We start from the raw sequence: 17,582 nt of genomic DNA, 5'->3' as shown, positions 1-17,582 counted from the left end.
TAAATAATGAGAACTAATTAATTTTACATAAATATAACTTCATTAATTTATCTCAAGGTGAATACATAATAGAATTAAATATAAAATTAAAATACTTCAGTTTAATTGAAATATAAAAAAATTATAAAAGAAATAAAATATATTTATTTTATGGTACATCAATATCTAATTAAATTTTATTATTTTGTGTTAAAAATAAATAAATAATACATAGATAAATTATAACAATGACATAATTGTCTTTTATTTAAATTTTGTTTAGTAAATAAATCTCAAATGGATTTATGATATTTTTTATAACTTGAGGGGATTAAACAGATATTTTTCAAATCATAAGGGATAAGTGTACCTGTTTTGGTAGTAATTAAGTTGTCGATCTCTAAGTTTAGTTATACACTTCAATACATTCGAACTCACGTATTTTTATATTAATAGTAATACACATATCAATCGAGTTATACTCAATCGACTCACTAACATAATATTTAAATATTTTTCCATTTAATTAATAAATCAATCGGAAAGAAAGTATAAGTGCAACATTTTCTTCTCCAAATTTGAACCGTGTGATGAAATGAATCAAACCCACACAGAAGACAACAGTTAAAAATAGCAAAGGCTAAGACTGAGACACTCAGTAGACAGACACACACAAAGATTCATTTAACAGACAAATTCAATTAAAGCCTCCATTAATGTTCTAAGGGAAGATGAAGCCCAGTTTCATTTCAAAAACTAAATGAATAAAGTAATTTGATTTAAGGACCAAAAAGCAAGAAACAGGAAAAGCTGAAAAAAGTTGGTCCTTGTGTTTGAGGCTAAACTCATCATCACATTCAGAAATCACATGCTGTTTATCTTTTGTTTAATACTTTAATACTCCTTTTAAAAGGATGGTAATGTTCCCGTAATCAAAGTTTTAAATAACAGACAAAGCACTTTTCCAACTTTAAAACTTGAATTTAAGATTTTATTAATCTTTCCATCTACCTTTATACTATATTAATTTGAATAAAAAACAAAACCCAAAGAAAAAAAAAATTTAAAAGCATTGAAAAGGCCAAGAAATAGAATAGAAATATAGAAGCCTGCATTATCTAAAAGCTTGTTCCTTGTTAGAGTATTGTTTTCTTTTAGCTGATTAGCTACTGACATTCCAGAGATTTTTCCTCCCAGAGTTTGTTTTAAGGTTTTAACACTGAGATTTTAAATCTGAATCCAACTTTGGGTTTTAATTTCTTTTCTGAATCCTATTCAAAAGGTATTTGATTTGGGTCAGTTCAGCTGCTCTCATTCCTTCAAAATTTTCCTTTTGTTTTATTTTATTTGGTATTTTCAGTTGGTTGCATATCTGGGTTTTATTTAGTTTTTGCTGAACTTTAAAGAACAGCTTTTTGAGCTTTTTTTAGCTTTGATTTGTACCTCAAGTTTGGGGACCTTTTTTTTATTGTTTGTTTTTTCCAGCTACTGTTACATTAATTATATTTTATTTTTCTTGGTAGTGTGGTTTTTAAAAGATTTGATAGAATTAGATGGGTAGTTCCAGTTTTGTGATTCAAGTAAGTGAGCTTTCTTTACGGTACATTTCAAAGTACTATTGATGGTAATTAAAACTGCCGCAGTCTATAAAATTTAAAGAGCTTTTTGGGGGTTCTTTAAAAGTTCAATCAATTGCTGTTTAGGCTGGAGAGTGGAGACAGTTAGAGACAAGAGGGTTAGATTTGAAGCAAAGCTGAGAGAGAATATTAAACCCAGAAATGTTGTTGATTTTTTTTTTTAATGTTTTAGATTGTTGAAATGTTTTGCTTTTTAAAGGTTTGCTCATATTCTTTTAGGGAAATAGATTTTGTCCTAGGCTGTTCCTTCTTATCTTTATTTGAGAAGATTGATTTTCTGGTAACTATGTGGTGACATTCGAACAATGATTTGCTTCTTTTCCTTTTTTGTGTCTTTGTGTTTGCAGATGAACAGTCCTTGATGAGCTGATTGCTGTTGGACTATTGGAGTTTGATATGGAAAAAAAGAGTTGGTTGTGGAAGAGGAAGTCTTCTGAGAGAAGTCCTGGTGAAACTGAAAGTTCCGGATCAATATCGTCGCAGTCCGAGAGATTTTCAGATGATCAGGTAGTTGGATAATCTCATCCTTAATCATCATCAATTTTAGCTTATATACTTTTCTTTCTTCTTCTCATGGTTTAGTTACTAGATTCTTTAGCTATGCTCCCATTAATGTGAATTCTGGAGAGTTTCTGTTTGTATCATTCATGCTTAACTTTGTTTATATCATTCGTATGAATCCATCTCTCTTTTTCAACTGCCAGAAATTCCTTGATGACAGTTTCGACTTATGCTCCTTTTCCTTATAGCACTGAATTACAGTTCATATTTTTCAACATAGTTGTCTTCTATTTCTCTTGTCAAGTTGATATATCTATAGTAAGACATTAATGGGGGTAATGGGGTTATTTCATCTGATAATCATGTTAGTTACCTATCAATTGCTTGAAGTTCTTCTGCCGTTACTTAGGCAAAAGAAGTAATATCAAGTAGAGGAAAGCATATTGGGAGGTTAAAACTGTGTTTTAAGGTGCTTTTGGTGCAATGAGTGATGCTGCCATTAGGATTAGAGGGCACAAATTAAATGATCTTTTTGGGTAATGCATCTTTTAATCTGATACCTTAAGCATATTGTCCAAAATGAAAAGTTACTAGTTTTAGTTGAACAAGGTGAAAGTTGATATAAAGCAACCTGCATGATTATTCAGTAGGCATTTTCTAAAGGTACATGTTGCCTGTCGGTTGAAAGCATCGTGTGAAGCATGATAACAAGACAGGTAGAGACAATGTAGTTACAGTCTCATCTCCGGCTAAAGTTTCCATGTTTCCATTTTGAGATGGTCTGAGCTGCTTTGCTCTCAAATTGTATTCTTGGAAAAATTATAACCCGATGTCTTCACCAAAGATATGCTTATTTCAATCAGATGTAAATAGAAAATAGAATAAAGCTTAAAGCAGTTATATTTCGATGAGTTGAAATTGTGCCCGAGTTTTCTATTAAGGAGATAATTTTCTAATTTGAACCAGATCCAGTTGGTTGTCTCCAATTCAGATTGATTTTCATCTCTCTAATTTGTTGAATCAGGAGGCTTTCAAGGCATCATCACCTAATGATTGCACAAAATCACCGGAAGTGTCGTCAAAAGCTTCAGCCATTCCTGAAGAAGTTAATGATAGCATTAGGAGTTTGACAGAGAAATTATCAGCTGCTCTAGTAAATGTTAGTGCCAAAGAGGATTTGGTGAAGCAACATGCCAAAGTTGCCGAAGAAGCTATTGCAGGTATTACTTTGCAAGTTTGGGAACTTGTTCTAAATGGTTCTTTTTCTTTTCCGTCCATCTTTGTTTTCTTGGTTATAGTCTACTTACTATAATCTAGTTATATTTTTTATTGAACTTCAGGTTGGGAAAAAGCTGAAAATGAAGTAGTGGTATTAAAGCAAAAACTAGAGACTGCAGTTCAGCAAAACTCAGCATTGGAAGACCGGGTGACTCATCTTGATGGAGCTCTTAAGGAATGTGTTAGGCAGTTAAGACAAGCAAGAGAGGAGCAGGAGCAGAAGATCAATGAAGCTGTCGCAAAGACTACCCGGGACTGGGAAACTACCCAATTTGAACTCGAAAGCCAGTTGCTTGAGCTCCAAAATAAAGCCGAATCTGTTAAGTCTGAGCCCCCTCCTCCCTTCAGTCCCAATCTTTTGCATAAGTTTGAAGCTTTGAAGCAGGAAAATTCAGCCCTCAAGCTTGAGCTCTCATCTCAGTTAGAAGAGTTGCAAATCAGAACAATTGAAAGGGAGTTAAGCACCCAAGCAGCTGAAACAGCTAGTAAACAACACTTAGAGAGCATAAAGAGGGCCGCAAAGCTTGAAGCAGAATGCCGAAGACTCAAAGCCATAGGCTCTAAATTGTCCTTCACAAATGACTGTAAATCCCCTGCCTCCTCAATTAATGTTGAATCCTTCATGGGTAGTCAATCCGACAGCGGAGAACGGCTGCATGTGGTGGACACTGATACCCAAAAGATGAGTGGCCTGGAGGCAAACAAAGGAGAACCTAGTTGTTCCGACTCATGGGCGTCAGCCTTAATTGCTGAACTTGATCAATTCAAAAACGAAAAGGTCATCAACAGAAATGTCCCTAGTTCTTCTATTGAGATTGATCTCATGGACGATTTTCTTGAGATGGAGCAACTTGCTGCATTACCTGATACCAAGAATGAAAATCAATGTCTTGAATCAAAAGCTACAGTCAAACAATCCAATGATGGTGACAGCTCTTTGAAGGCTGAGCTTGAAGCCATGATTCATCAAACAACAGAACTTGAAGAGAAGTTGGAGAAGATAGAAGCCGAGAAAGCTGAACTAGAAATTGCTCTTGCCGAAAGTCAAGAAAGTCTAGAAGCATCGGAACTAGAGTTGAGGGACAATGAATTAAAATTGGAGGAGTTGCAAAGAGAGCTCAGCAAGGCAAGTGAAGCAAAGCAACATCTCGAGTCTCAACTCAGTATCATGGAAACAGATGCAGAGACAATGTCAGCGAAGATTGATGCATTAGGAGCAGAAATTGAAAAGGAAAGGGCACTGTCAGTGCAAATTTCAGCTGATGCAAATGAGTCAAAGCAGCTTCTCGAGTCTCAACTTGTTAGCATTGAAGCAGAGGCTCGGATGATGTCTGCAAAGGTTGGTTCATTGGAAACAGAAGTTGAAAAGGAAAAGGCATTGTCAGCAGAGATTACAGTGAAGTGTCAAGAATTGGAAGAAGAGCTTTCAAGAACGAGACAGGAAGCTGAGCTCCAGCAAACTGCAAACTCGAACGTTGAAGTGAAGATAAAACAGGTAACTCTTCAGGCTTCATGCATTGATGAAATTACACTAGCATAAGACATCTCTATGCAATTATCGAATTTATTAGAGTGTTAAAAGTTATGGTATGTTGCATCTTTCTGATGGTCATGAGACCCAATGGCAGGAGGATTTGGCTGTTGCTGCTGGAAAACTTGCTGAGTGTCAGAAAACAATAGCATCTTTAGGGCAGCAACTGAAATCTCTTGCGACACTTGAAGACTTTTTAATTGACACCACGAGCATACCGGAGTTCTCTAGAGGAGTGTCGTTGATTCCGAAATCCAGTGAACCTTGGAAGTTACATTCTAATGAAACATATTCACCTAAAGCAGATCCAGAGTCAACAAGAGTTGGTGCTGACCATTCTAGCCCTCAAGTAAATAAGAATGATGGAAATGGCAACACACCGCCATCTTCATCCTCGTCTTCAATTGTGTCATCAACTCATGCCAGTTTAGAGAAGAACCGAAATGGTTTCGCAAAATTTTTCACTCGGAGTAAGAATGGGATCCAACTAGAAATTTAAGAGATTTAGATTAGTGTAAAACCAAAGAAATCATTTGTCATTTGAAAAGGTAGTGGTTAAATACTGTTAATCACCATTAACTAGTTCACCTTTAGGTTGTCTCATATATAAATGAATGGTTGTCTGGATTCTGGATACAAAGTTTGAAGTTGAGAACCTTAATTGCCAGTACCTGGGGCTATAGTTTCTCCATCTTTTGAAGAAAAATACAGCAAGTTCCTTCAAGTTATTAAGAAGTTATTTAGTTGTGGTTGATCATCTAATCCATTTTAATCACTGTGGTTAGTTTCTTGGGAAAAAAGGAAGAAATTAATATTGTTGGTTTTGCTGCAGTGCTTTGTTTATGAAGGCTTGCAAATGAAGTTTATGTCTGGCCTGCATGGTTACATGTAATTTGATATGGATTCTGTTGTACCATTGGATTCTGTTTTTTCATTGGATTCTAAATTTCCCAAAGCAGGAATATAAAATGTTCATTGTTCTTGGAATAAGTAATAAATGATCCTTCAAAAAAAGTATGTAATTAAAGAGCACATGTTTCTTTAATCATTCTTATGAATTCAAATATGAAGACTCTAGTTTCTAGGTGACATTGGATGAAGCAATTGACCAGTTGACCAATTGATGGAGCTGGTAGGTCCAATTGAACCCATAAATTTGCTAAAACAACCCGATTTAGACGTTAGGTCCTAAGTTACATATTTGAACAAAGACTGCTGCTTGAAGTGAGTATTCAAAATTATGATTTTAGGTTATATTTATGTATATTTGGAGAAGATAGAATGTAAGATTATTTTTAATAATAAGATTATATATTATATTATTTAGGTAATTTATATTTTTTGTTTGGTTTATTTGGTTGAAACTTAAAATTTTATTGTTTAATTTACAGAATATAATATTATCTAAAATATATTTTATTAAACTATCCTTATTATAATTTCGTCCCTACAAGTTTAGTTCTTTAACCTTAGCCAAAAGATATTGGTACGAAACTAATAGAGCTCTTCCTTTGGATTCCTTATATTCTCATTTTATTATAGAAACTTAAATCTCATTATGTATCTATTCCTATATATACTACTATAGAAATGGAAAAATAGCATAAAATGCGACTGGAGTGGTAGAGTCAAAGTCGAAAAGAGGATCCTTTACTTTTTTCTCTCATGAGACTTTCATCCCGCATGGCTCCTAAGTGATAAAAGTAAAGAGCTTATTTTCTTTCTTCTTCTTTTTTTGGTTACCTTCCTCAAGTATGTATAATATCGAATTTGTTTGATTTTTAAAACAGATTACTAATCTTTTAACTTTTTGAGTAATCCTTCATTAGTTTCATGGGTTGTCTCATGCCTTACAATTCACCTTTATCTAAGTTTAAATTGATTATGTTTCGCCTCTTACTTGGAAAAAGAAGATCAAATAATTCCCAATCATTTTATATAATTCACAAAAAAAAATTCCAGATATTTGATATCTTTCTCTTGGATGAGATCTCAATTCCAACTATAATTTTATTAGACATCTTACAACTAACTTGCTTAATATACTATTTATATTAAATATGATAACCAATAGTTTTATCTATTTTTGTTAATATATTAAGTTGAAATATTATAATAAATTTAGAAAAATATATACATAATATGTTTACTTAATATATATAAAAAAAAGTCATACAATGAAGAGATAAAATTAACCAAAATTATAAAAAGGAAGGGTAAAAACAGGGGGAAGGCAGGAGGCTGGCATGGGCCCCGGCCCCCTAAAATGTAAAATTATTTTTTAGGTTCTTAATTTTTTTTAAAAAGTTTCAAATTAGTAAAAGTAAAATTACACTTTGGCCTCCTTAAAATTATAAAAATTTGATTTAATCCTTTACAAATTATAAAGATGTAAACTATAAAAAATTAAAATTTCATCCGGCCCCCCTAAAAAATTTTTCTGACTTCGCCCCTCGATAAAAATATCATAACATGAAGAATACCTTTGGAATCGTACATTATTTAAGAAAGAGCCGGTATAGAGATTACCCCTATATTTTGAAATCTTGATATTATTACTAGATAGATTAGTTTGGCTTATTTGTCTAGTACGAAAGATTCTAATGTTTGGTTGTCAAAATATAAGATTATTAAAGAGTATATTTTATTAAATTGTTATTGTTATAAAATTTACTTTTTAACAAGTTTAATTCTTTTAAATTGATTTAAATAGTAAAAGCAAAAGATAAAATTACTTAAAATTACCTCTATATTTTTAAATTTTAACACTAATGTGAATACGAGATTACCACCTCATGCTAATGTTTGAAATTGGAACATGAAAATCACATTATGCAATATTATATTTCTACCAACAATGATCTTTGAGCACTAAACGTGAAAATATTATGTAAGAACATAAAATTGGCCCTCAAAAATTGAAGTGGCAATTTAAGATTATAGAATAACAATCTTTTGTTTGGATTTTGAAGATTATTTTGAGTTAAGAATATCATATTAAAATGTGGTAATATAGGGATAATCTCGTTACCACATCTTCTTTAGGTTGTGTAAGATTTAGGATGGAATGTTGATTTTATGAAAAGTTTACCCTTCTTTTATAAATTTAATTTAATTGAGTAACCCTTATTTGTCCTTTTTAACGTATCTAAATATCTGGATATTACCTTCAATTTGTACCAAACTTTACTTAACACTTTATAGTTTTACATTTGAATTAAATAGTTATAATAATAAATTTACCCTTAATATTTATTATTTTTGTCACTTTGGTTTAACTCTTTTCTAGGATCACTTTTATCCTCAACTTTAAATTTTAATCAAACTGTTTTCTTTTAAATAGAAAAGTTAATCGGACAATTAAAAATTTAATATGTATACTTCATAAAAATAATAAAATTCAACAAGTTACAAAAGTGTTCAAAAAAGTTTTAGAACAATTATTCATGTTAGATCATGTAGATAGCCACATAGGCTGCCACATTTGTGCTATTAAAATTATAACAGTTCAATTAACTTTTTCGTCTAAAAGAAAATAATTTGACTAAAAATTAAAAGTTGTGGGTCAAAGTGATAAAAAAAAAAAAGAGGACCAAAGTGATAAAATAGGTAAATATCAAAGGCTAAATTTGTTTCAATGCCAATTAAAAATACATATACTTATTATATTTTTTAATTTTATAAGAAAAATTATTATTTATTATTATTTAAATTAATATTTTGAGAGATAAATGTTATTTTACTAATTTTATTGCAATTATAAAATTTCATCGACGTTAAAAGAAATAATTTACATAATAAAATGTCAAATTGTTTGACTTCTTTCCAACTTAATGGAATGTGCTTTTAATGTTTTGTTAATCAAATAATAAAATTTTATATTCTAACTAAATAAACCAAATATGATAATGTATTGAATAATCTTATATTTTGTAAACTAAACTCCTCTCAATATAAAAAATTATAGGCAAAAAGAATGTTAGTGTTACGTTCAAATTTGTTTTTTGCAAGTGAAGCTTACTCTATTAGTTCCTTCCACAGATGATGGATTTTTCTTGTTTTATTATAGAGATCGAATTAAATTAATTTTTGTACTAATAAAAAGAATCAAATAATATCAAATGTCAACAACATTAACATTTATTGTTTAACGAAGTTAATATTTTCAAAGTTTTTATGATTTTATAAATAAAATGTTTTATTCAAAATTGGATTGCAAATAAAAAATTCATATCATTTTTAAATATAAAATGTTAATTATATTATAATTTAATCTTATTTAATTCCTTTAAATAGTATAGGAACTAAATTATTTTGGTTATATTTAGACGGTGGTTTCACCAATTAACATGTATCAAATGCACAAGATTTAAAATTTCTTTTAGTTATTAATATTTATAGGGATCATTGTTACCAGTGAGGTTCTATGGTGTAGTGGTTAGCACTCTGGACTTTGAATCCAGCGACCTGGGTTCGACTCCCGGTAGGACCCTTTTGTGGTCTCTTTCATAGAAAAGAGAATCTCAAAAACATAATTTTTTGAATAACGTACTTCCCATCTTATTTTGAGTTCAAGGTTCAATCGAAGTGTTGAAGCTTGCAACATCAAAGGAATCTGCTAGGATTACATTTTGTAATGGAAGAACCCAAAGAAAACCCCAGAAGTTGTATTTTTGCTAAGGAACGAAAAATAACTGGAAACTAAACTAAAACCTGGACCAAGGAAATAACGAACACCAACACATCCGAGGTGGCAAGGAGCCCCACAAGAACAAAGATATGTGTCTCAATCGAAGATCGCGCATATTGGCACTTGCATTCACTGCTGAAAATTAAGCTTTAGACCAAATAAATGTATATTGTTTCAGCTAAATTTGTGTGCACACTTTCTTACCTTAATAATTTAGTCTTTGGGTAGCTTTCATTTCAACCTTGGAAAATATTCTTCTTTGTCTGCTTGAGTGATATGGGTACTTGATTTTATGGCTTCATTAAGAGATTGGTGCAGTTTCAGGGCGTTAGATGGGGCTTTGGGGTGCCAGGCATTGGAAGTGGCCAAATATGATATTCAGTACCGTGACTGGTGGGCTGGACAAGATTTGCTCACAATCATGCTTCTTCATGAAAAGGTTAAAAGGTCTTTTTCAATCTCGATGTTTATCTCTTTACCTATTAATCTTTTGGGAAGCTTTTATTTGCGTTAGCTTGTTGGATGTGCTTGTAGGCAGTGGAAGTGTTGAATACTTTGGCTCGTGAATTCAAGTCTATGGGCACCATGAAGGAGGAGCTCACAGAATTGCAAGGAGAACTTGCAGAAGCTCACATACAAGTAGCCAAAATTAGAGGTTAATGGAACTGCGAGGTAGATAAACTGTGATTCTTATAATTTCTACTAGGAAAAGCATGCAACAAGGATTACAGAAAAATCCAATGATTCTGGGTCAGACTTGAATTAATTACCATAAGCATCATAGTAATGATAATAGTAAAAAAAGAACAACCACAATACGTTCGGATTCAAATTGATTGCTTCGAGCCATGGGTTCTTTTTTGTGGAAACAATGGCAAATCAAGAAGTTTTCCAGAACACCCGTGCACATAGAGCATGTCCTCTGCACCTTGGTTCAGTGAAAGGTCATATCCAATGTCCCTACCACCATTCGTAAGATTTGAGGAAGTTTACAGCCACTCGGTATCGTATTTTTCTGAAAAGGAAAGACATATTGATGAATGGTTTACACACTAAGATATGCTTTCACTGATATCCAGTCCATCAATGTGTTTAACCAGTTGTAGAATAAAACTTTCTAGTTCTTGAAACATTTTTTTACATGTGTCAGAGTGGGAATACACATCAGATGGAAAATGTTTAAAACTGCCATCAACGCGATTGCACAATGTGAAGATGAAGTCATTGTGTTAAAACAGTATCTTCCTTATTGGTATTCGAACATCTCAGTTTGGTTAAGTTCTATACACCGTCATCAGGGCTCCAAGGATACTGGGACCCTTATCCTATTGATATGGAATTTCGACCACCGGGTTTGGTACTGTTGACGTCGGGATATCAAAGCCTGGGAAAGTACCAAAGAGTGCACAACACATCTTCACCAGGTTCATGTATGCTTTTACCTTTCATCAACAACGACAACAAGATTATCATATAGAATGTTGTCACGGAGGCATGTCTCATTTTTCCATTATTTGGGTAGTGGATTAGCGGGCTTGAGTAGCTAAAAACCTAGTTGAAAATTGAAACCCCCCTTGGCTACATAACCAAATGACTTTCTGACAACATTTGGTAGCTATGATAGACCATTCTCGTGATAGTGCTTATGACTAACCTTTTGAAAGCAGCTAAACTTGAAAATTCTTCAAGAATATGGTCAGTTTTTGCTTTTGTATTGTCTTTCAAGACTTGAGCAACGAGACCATGTCAGTGGCATTAAGCATTTATATGAGCCTGTCTTTCCTATCATTGGTGTTTGAATGGGCAGACATGTATGATACTTTATCAATAAAATTTATTGATATACTAATCAACACCTTATTACACAAGAAAGAAACTAAAAATCCAGTATATACAGAAGCAATCTAAACCCCTTATTACCCCATCAAGGTTCTTCACCAAAAGGGAAAATTTTAGATAGCAGAGCCACAAAAGGGGCAGAACCTGAACTCGGGCTCAACAAGCCTGTCACAAAAACGGCAACGCAGAGACGCTGAAACGGCAGCAGATGAAGAATCGATCTTGGGAGGTGGAAAAGACAAATCCTGAGGGAAGAAAAGTTTGCAATTGTTACAATGCAAGAGTGGGTCTTTCCCAGGCCATCTCCAAACAGGCACAAAGAAAAGCTTCAATACTTTCTCATACTCCACAAGATCAGCTCTGGAACCACAGTTTATGCACCTTCCCACACCTGATTTCAGCACTTGTCTTGCTTGTTGCTCTAATCCACCCACAAAGAAAAAGAACATCTTCTCTTCCTTTTAGTTTTTGAAAGGTAGGATTGTTTGCCTGTGTTCTTCTGGGGTTTGATTGAAGCTCTTGCGGGGGCTGGGTTTCGCCTTTTATTGATGAAAACGGAAGTGTAGGAATATGAAGTTTAAGCTAAAAAAGGAGCAAAGTGGAGAGTTCTGGGTTTTTCTTCGGCATCAAGGTATTGGGCAGTGTAAGGTTCTAGAAATGAGTTCTAGAAATGAGTGGGCCTTTTATTTTATTTTTATTTTTTATGGAAACTTCATTTAGCAAAGAAAAGGTATAAGCAAAACGGGAACACAAGTCCTATCCAGCCAAAAGCCCATTAAGTTATAGATTCACTCACCTACATTGAATAGAGAAAGTTTGATCCCATGCCCATTAAAGCCCCAAAATACTAGTAAACCTAATGACACAGAAAAGCACTCTCATTGCTTGAATCAAAACTCCCTATCAAAATTGGGAGCAAAGAGATTCTCGTGATTGTAGAAATATCTCTAACTTGAATCAATAGATGTAATAGAATTTTAGACAAAATTAAGTTCTTGTGGAACCTAATAGACCAAAATCCGAGTGGTCCAAAGACATTAAAAAAAAAAAAAAAAAGGGAGCAAGATGGAGAGGCGTTTGTGTGCTTGAAATGAGGGATGCTGGATAGCAGTTGAATTGTTAAAAACTTGTGGTGTAAGAAGACAAATTTGAGGGAAATAAGATACAGACTTGAGGCGTGACTATTCTTTAGGTTTTAATTTTGCCTCTAGAATATAAAAAGTCTTAAAACAACAAAAAAATAGAATAATGAAAATAGCATTATTGAGTTTTATATGTGCATAATGTGTTTTTTATTAAAGAAAGTGTCACTTAATACATAATTTATGGCTTAAGTTATGTTTTTCCATAATATAATAATTATCCAAAAACTATGTTTGTTCATTACGAGTCTTTTTCAGAAAATTATATTTTTCAAATAAATTTGTTCAAACACAAATAAAAATAAAATAATTATAATTATCTCAAAATATAAAAGTAATAATTATATATAAAAACTATTTACATCATCAAATTCAAGCTCAAAGTGTCTTGTCCTTTTACCATATCCATGTACATAAAACTCAATAGGTAATCACCCAATTTAATTAACCAAGTTATAAAAAAAAATTCTATTTAAATTCTTTATACTATATATCTTCCTTCAAGAAAAAAGGACATTGCAAACTATTATAGGGGGAAGTGTGTGACTGACATAAGCAAAGCAACGATGCAGCAAGGTAATGAGTGGGCGGAAGCACCACCTTGCCTGTTTAGGATGAGGCACGATGCCGACAGGGGCTTAACTGCTGGGCAACTGGACGGAGATGCAAAAGCAGTGTAGAGCAAGGATAAGCAAAAGGACCTATGAGCTTGTTGCTAAACGTCAGCAAGGAGGAGCAAAAGGAGTTGCCTTGGAATTGCAAATGAGAGAAAAATAGGGGGAGATTTTGTTGTGAGTCTCCTTTTATTTTGAAAGTATTAATATATATATTTGATATGATTGTGAGTTTGAACTATTCGGTTAAATAAGAAATCGATGGTTTCGTATTATAAAATTATGAGAGGATTGAATCATTGTAAAATTAATTGAACTAATAAAAAATAATTGAATTGATTAAAAACTATTTGAATAGGATTTTATTAATTTAAATATTTAATTTTGTGATTATAATTTATAAAATGAATGTTTGGGTTTATATTATTATTTATTATTTTTCTGATTTTTATTTTTATTTGGAAATTGATGGTCTAATTTGTTTAACAACCGATTCTTACAACATTAATATTTTAATCTCTCAACTTAAGAACTTGTGCCTCTTGATACCTAATTTATTTTTGGTACCTAAATGATATTTGAACTTAGAAAATGTTAATCAAATTGTATTTTATTGTAATTATATTTTGTTTAGCCCAAACTCGAATTGGATTTGAACATCATGACTTTTCATATTATTATGTCATAATAATTTTATTATTTTATTAAAATGAGAAAGAAGATAAAAATAGTTTTTTAAAAGGTTTTGAATGAAACAAAACATCATAAAATAATCAAAAGATTAATTAAGCTCATAATTAAATTTACAATGAATATAACCCTAATCGAAAATTATTATGTAATAAATATAAAAATGTTGGAAATTAAAAATAAAAAAATTATTAAATCTATAAAAAAAGTCTTAGAACAAAAAGTAAAAAATAAATAAATCCTTAAAAAATTTATCCTATAGGACATCTAGTAATAATAATAAAAAAAACAACTAGAGCCTCTTGTTAATGGAAATTGTTGTAACCATTAATAAATGTTGACATGTGACATGCCACATAGATAGTATGTTGACTTGGCATCCCACATCAATATATATTTAAAAAATAAAAATCCTAAAAAATTATTAAACTTGTATTCCCATAATGAATTTGGAGACATAATCATCAAAGTTCATTTGAATCTAGACACTAATATGTTTAGGTTATTTTAGATGCAATTCAACATTATCATAAAAATTATTAAAAATATAAAAAATCATTATTAATAAAATTATAAATAACCTTTTTTCTAGAAATTATGGCAACCCTAGTTTACAAACACACAATCAATACACAATTTCAACTTCGCTAAAACACATAATCAACCTTAAAAATTCAAGAGTAGTTTCGAAATTCACATCGTATACATTAATCTTTTGAGAACATTTTGTTTTGTTGATAGTATCACATGTACATAAGTTTATGTTAATGGAACAAGTCTTGTATATGGGAGGAGAAATATTGATGAATTATTACAGGTTGAATTGAGTAAATTTGAGTTCAATGTTGAAATTCGATTCACATGTGGATGATTATATGCTATTTTTTTTATGTTATTTCAACTATTTAAATTCCTTCGATGGTTGGTTATTATGAATTGGAAGTGTTTAAAGTGTGAAATTAAATTTAATAATAATAAATTAAGTGAATAAAATATCAAAAATTATTTTTGAAAATCGAATATAGCATCGTTTATTTGGACTCTTTGTTGGTTCAAGTAAAGAGTGTTATATTAGCAATCAATTAGATTGGTTCAAGTAAAAAGTGTTATATTAACAATCAATTAGATAGATTCCAATAAGGAAATATTTTCAATACACCTATCACATTCCACAAATGTAAATTTTCAAGTCATGTTATCTCTATTATCTTGCTTAAAATTGTTTCTTGTTGTATCATACTGTGTTAAAGCTTGCTTGTAAGTTTTCTCAACCTCACCTCCAGAAACAGTGGTATTACTTGTTGTTTGGGGTTTTGGAATCACAATTTTCGTGTTGGTTGCATGTCTTGTTTGACATATCTTTCAATATGAAGAACGAGAATTGAACTTGAACACATTAGCCTAACTACAATGATTAGAAAGTCAAAACCATCCAACTATTGTTTTTGTAATGTATCTTTCCATGTCGAAAAAATCAATTTTAAGATTAAATTTATTATTTTGAGTCATTTAAAAAGTTGAAACGAGGACGTCATGAGTGGAATATGGGAGTGAGAAATGAAATTAGTTAGTAATTATATTGATTAGGTTATTATACAAATAATACAGGGAGTAAATTGTAAGGTTAATTAAATGAGGAGATTTGGTTAAAACTTTATGTAAGCCCTTATTGTGTAATTAAGCCAAGGATTAAAAGACTAAAAAACCATTATTAAATTTGGTTTAGTGGATTGTAATGAAATGATTGCTTGATTGCCACTATTGAAATTTTGAGAAAATCATGACCATTGAATTTTCATTAATTATGTTTAATTAAAATGTAAAATTATAATATTAACATAATTAGTTATTGATCTTTCTCCACCGAAATATCTTGAGGAAAGTTTGGTCTCTCATTTCTCACTACTGCCGTAGGTTATAACTAAAAATTGATGAGTATTTCCTTTTGATTTTTGTTGGATATTTTGATATATATGATAGATAAACATAGCACAAGTGTTAAATTCATGAATTAACTTTAAGTTTTGATTATATCTCCATTGTTGGATTGGAAGTTTAGATGTCATGGTTGAAGAGGATTAAGTTAACTTATGTTAAAAATCATGTTAAAATTGTAGTGGGTGGAGTTTGTTGAAGTTGAATTAAGTTTTAGTTGTATAGATAATTATGTATCATTAAATACCTAGGAATAGGAATTTTGAGGTTTGATAATGATTAATGGTAAGGTCCGATCAAGAAAATTAAAAGATGAAGGATTTTCGGATATTAAGGTTTAAAAATAATTTATTTGTAAAGTAAGCAATTATGCTTGATTGTTGGCTTTATGTTTGTTGAATATCAACTATTGTTATTTTTGTAATTGAATTCTCAAATGTAGGGCGAAAATGAGACTATATTGTCGAGGATCTAAGGTGATAGCAGGCCATGAATAGCAATATCGGTTTGTGTTTGCATAATTTATTTTTGCTATATTTATTAAATAATTAAATTAAAAATAGAAATATAATTGATGACATATATATATATGTAATATATATATATATATATATATATATATTTTCATGTTTGAGGACTTGATGGTAATTGAAATAAGGTGGAATATACTCAGTTAAACACAAAAGTGTGTACTGATTGAATATGCATATAATTTTGTTTGTGATTATGTAATGAAAATTATAAACGATATGTGCCATAACGATATTAGACTTTGAATGCTACTATGAATTTATAAATTTAGTGTATAGTTAAATGATATGATTATTAGTAAATTTTATAAAGTTATATGTTTGAAATGTGATATTTAATGATTTTTTTTGTGATTGTAATTTAATTATTAAAGAAAGAGGAAAATATTCTATTAACAGTGTCGGATAAAGTTATGGGTATATTTGATATGTCATAGGGCCTGCCTTTATCAATTAGTACATATTATTGGTTTAGATCTCAAGATTAACCATGCAAGTCTTGAGACTAAGTGTCCTATATCTTGAGACAATGGCACATTGAAACTAAAATAGATTTGTCATGCTTCAAGTCTTGACACAATAATCACTTGTCTCGAGACATTCAAACAAATAGGCTAAATGAAGAAAATAGGGACAGGATGTCTCAAGACATGATCCCTAATGCCTCAGACATATCTGTATCAAATCAAAATAGTAAGTTAAGGAAGGTTTGTCTCTAGACATAGTATCATTGTCTCGAGACACGTTATTAAGTTTTGATATTAAGAGTTGGAATTCGAATCCCAACTCTATGTTTGACCCCGTGTAAACCCTAAAAAATATATACATGAGATCAATTATCATTTATTGAATTATTTTTGTGCGAATAATTAAAAATTATATGCTACTTAATTATTCGAATGTTGTGTTATTTGTTAAATGATATTGAATTGGTTGGAGTTGCTTCGATAATATAATATGATGTCATATATTTAAACTAAACAATCAGATCAAATGCGAACGTGACATGTTGACTCCAAAAATAAATTATCTTCAATATATCAATCACATTCCATGAATGTAGATTTTGTAGTTATGTTATGTCTATTATCCTATTTTGGATTGTTTCCAACCAATATCATATGGTGTCAAATCTTGCTTGTAGGTTTTCTTAACCTTACCTCTAAAAGGCAGCAGTATTAATGTCCGTTGGGGTTTCAAAATCACAGTGTTTTAA

At 31.1% G+C, this 17,582-nt stretch overlaps 2 protein-coding genes and 1 non-coding gene across 10 annotated transcripts; 2 read left to right on the top strand and 1 right to left on the bottom strand.

Annotated features, from left to right (window-relative positions):
• The first annotated feature begins 653 nt into the window (after positions 1-653).
• Positions 654-5,924, top strand: LOC108486717 (filament-like plant protein). Of its 7 annotated transcripts, none has more exons than XM_053030193.1 (5): positions 654-896; positions 1,964-2,123; positions 3,142-3,337; positions 3,458-4,890; positions 5,024-5,924. In XM_053030193.1, the coding sequence occupies exons 2-5, from the start codon at positions 2,013-2,015 to the stop codon at positions 5,423-5,425; spliced, it is 2,142 nt and encodes a 713-aa protein (XP_052886153.1). In that variant the 5' UTR covers positions 654-896; positions 1,964-2,012; the 3' UTR covers positions 5,426-5,924. The 7 variants fall into 7 exon arrangements, with proteins under 7 accessions (XP_052886153.1, XP_052886151.1, XP_052886152.1 ...); XM_053030191.1 differs by having other exon boundaries at positions 654-1,603; XM_053030192.1 differs by lacking the exon at positions 654-896 and adding an exon at positions 910-1,189.
• A 3,422-nt stretch (positions 5,925-9,346) lies between these two features.
• TRNAQ-UUG (transfer RNA glutamine (anticodon UUG)) lies at positions 9,347-9,418 on the top strand. Its single transcript has one exon. It is a non-coding gene; the product is annotated as a tRNA-Gln (tRNA).
• A 942-nt stretch (positions 9,419-10,360) lies between these two features.
• On the bottom strand, positions 10,361-12,115 carry LOC108484734 (uncharacterized). Of its 2 annotated transcripts, none has more exons than XM_053029976.1 (2): positions 11,600-12,115; positions 10,361-10,631 (listed from the first exon to the last, which is right to left on the bottom strand). In XM_053029976.1, the coding sequence occupies exons 1-2, from the start codon at positions 11,902-11,904 to the stop codon at positions 10,577-10,579; spliced, it is 360 nt and encodes a 119-aa protein (XP_052885936.1). In that variant the 5' UTR covers positions 11,905-12,115; the 3' UTR covers positions 10,361-10,576. The 2 variants fall into 2 exon arrangements, with proteins under 2 accessions (XP_052885936.1, XP_017644125.1); XM_017788636.2 differs by lacking the exon at positions 10,361-10,631 and adding an exon at positions 10,717-11,058.
• Positions 12,116-17,582: the final 5,467 nt, after the last annotated feature.

Source organism: Gossypium arboreum, chromosome 6, assembly GCF_025698485.1.
Source record: "Gossypium arboreum isolate Shixiya-1 chromosome 6, ASM2569848v2, whole genome shotgun sequence".
In the NCBI taxonomy this organism is placed as follows: Eukaryota; Viridiplantae; Streptophyta; class Magnoliopsida; order Malvales; family Malvaceae; genus Gossypium; species Gossypium arboreum.
The sequence above is the reverse complement of the archived record's forward strand: the minus strand, read 5'-3'. Positions and strand labels throughout refer to the sequence as shown.

Excerpts from the sequence above, each read along its gene's own strand:
- LOC108486717 (XM_053030193.1), top strand. The coding sequence starts at position 2,013 with ATGGAAAAAAAGAGTTGGTTGTGGAAGAGGAAGTCTTCTGAGAGAAGT. Across the intron at positions 2,124-3,141 it reads AGAGATTTTCAGATGATCAG|GAGGCTTTCAAGGCATCATC; the intron begins GTAGTTGGATAA and ends TTGTTGAATCAG. Across the intron at positions 3,338-3,457 it reads TGCCGAAGAAGCTATTGCAG|GTTGGGAAAAAGCTGAAAAT; the intron begins GTATTACTTTGC and ends ATTGAACTTCAG.
- LOC108484734 (XM_053029976.1), bottom strand. The coding sequence starts at position 11,904 with ATGTTCTTTTTCTTTGTGGGTGGATTAGAGCAACAAGCAAGACAAGTG. Across the intron at positions 10,632-11,599 it reads CTTGTTGAGCCCGAGTTCAG|AAAAATACGATACCGAGTGG; the intron begins GTTCTGCCCCTT and ends TTTCCTTTTCAG.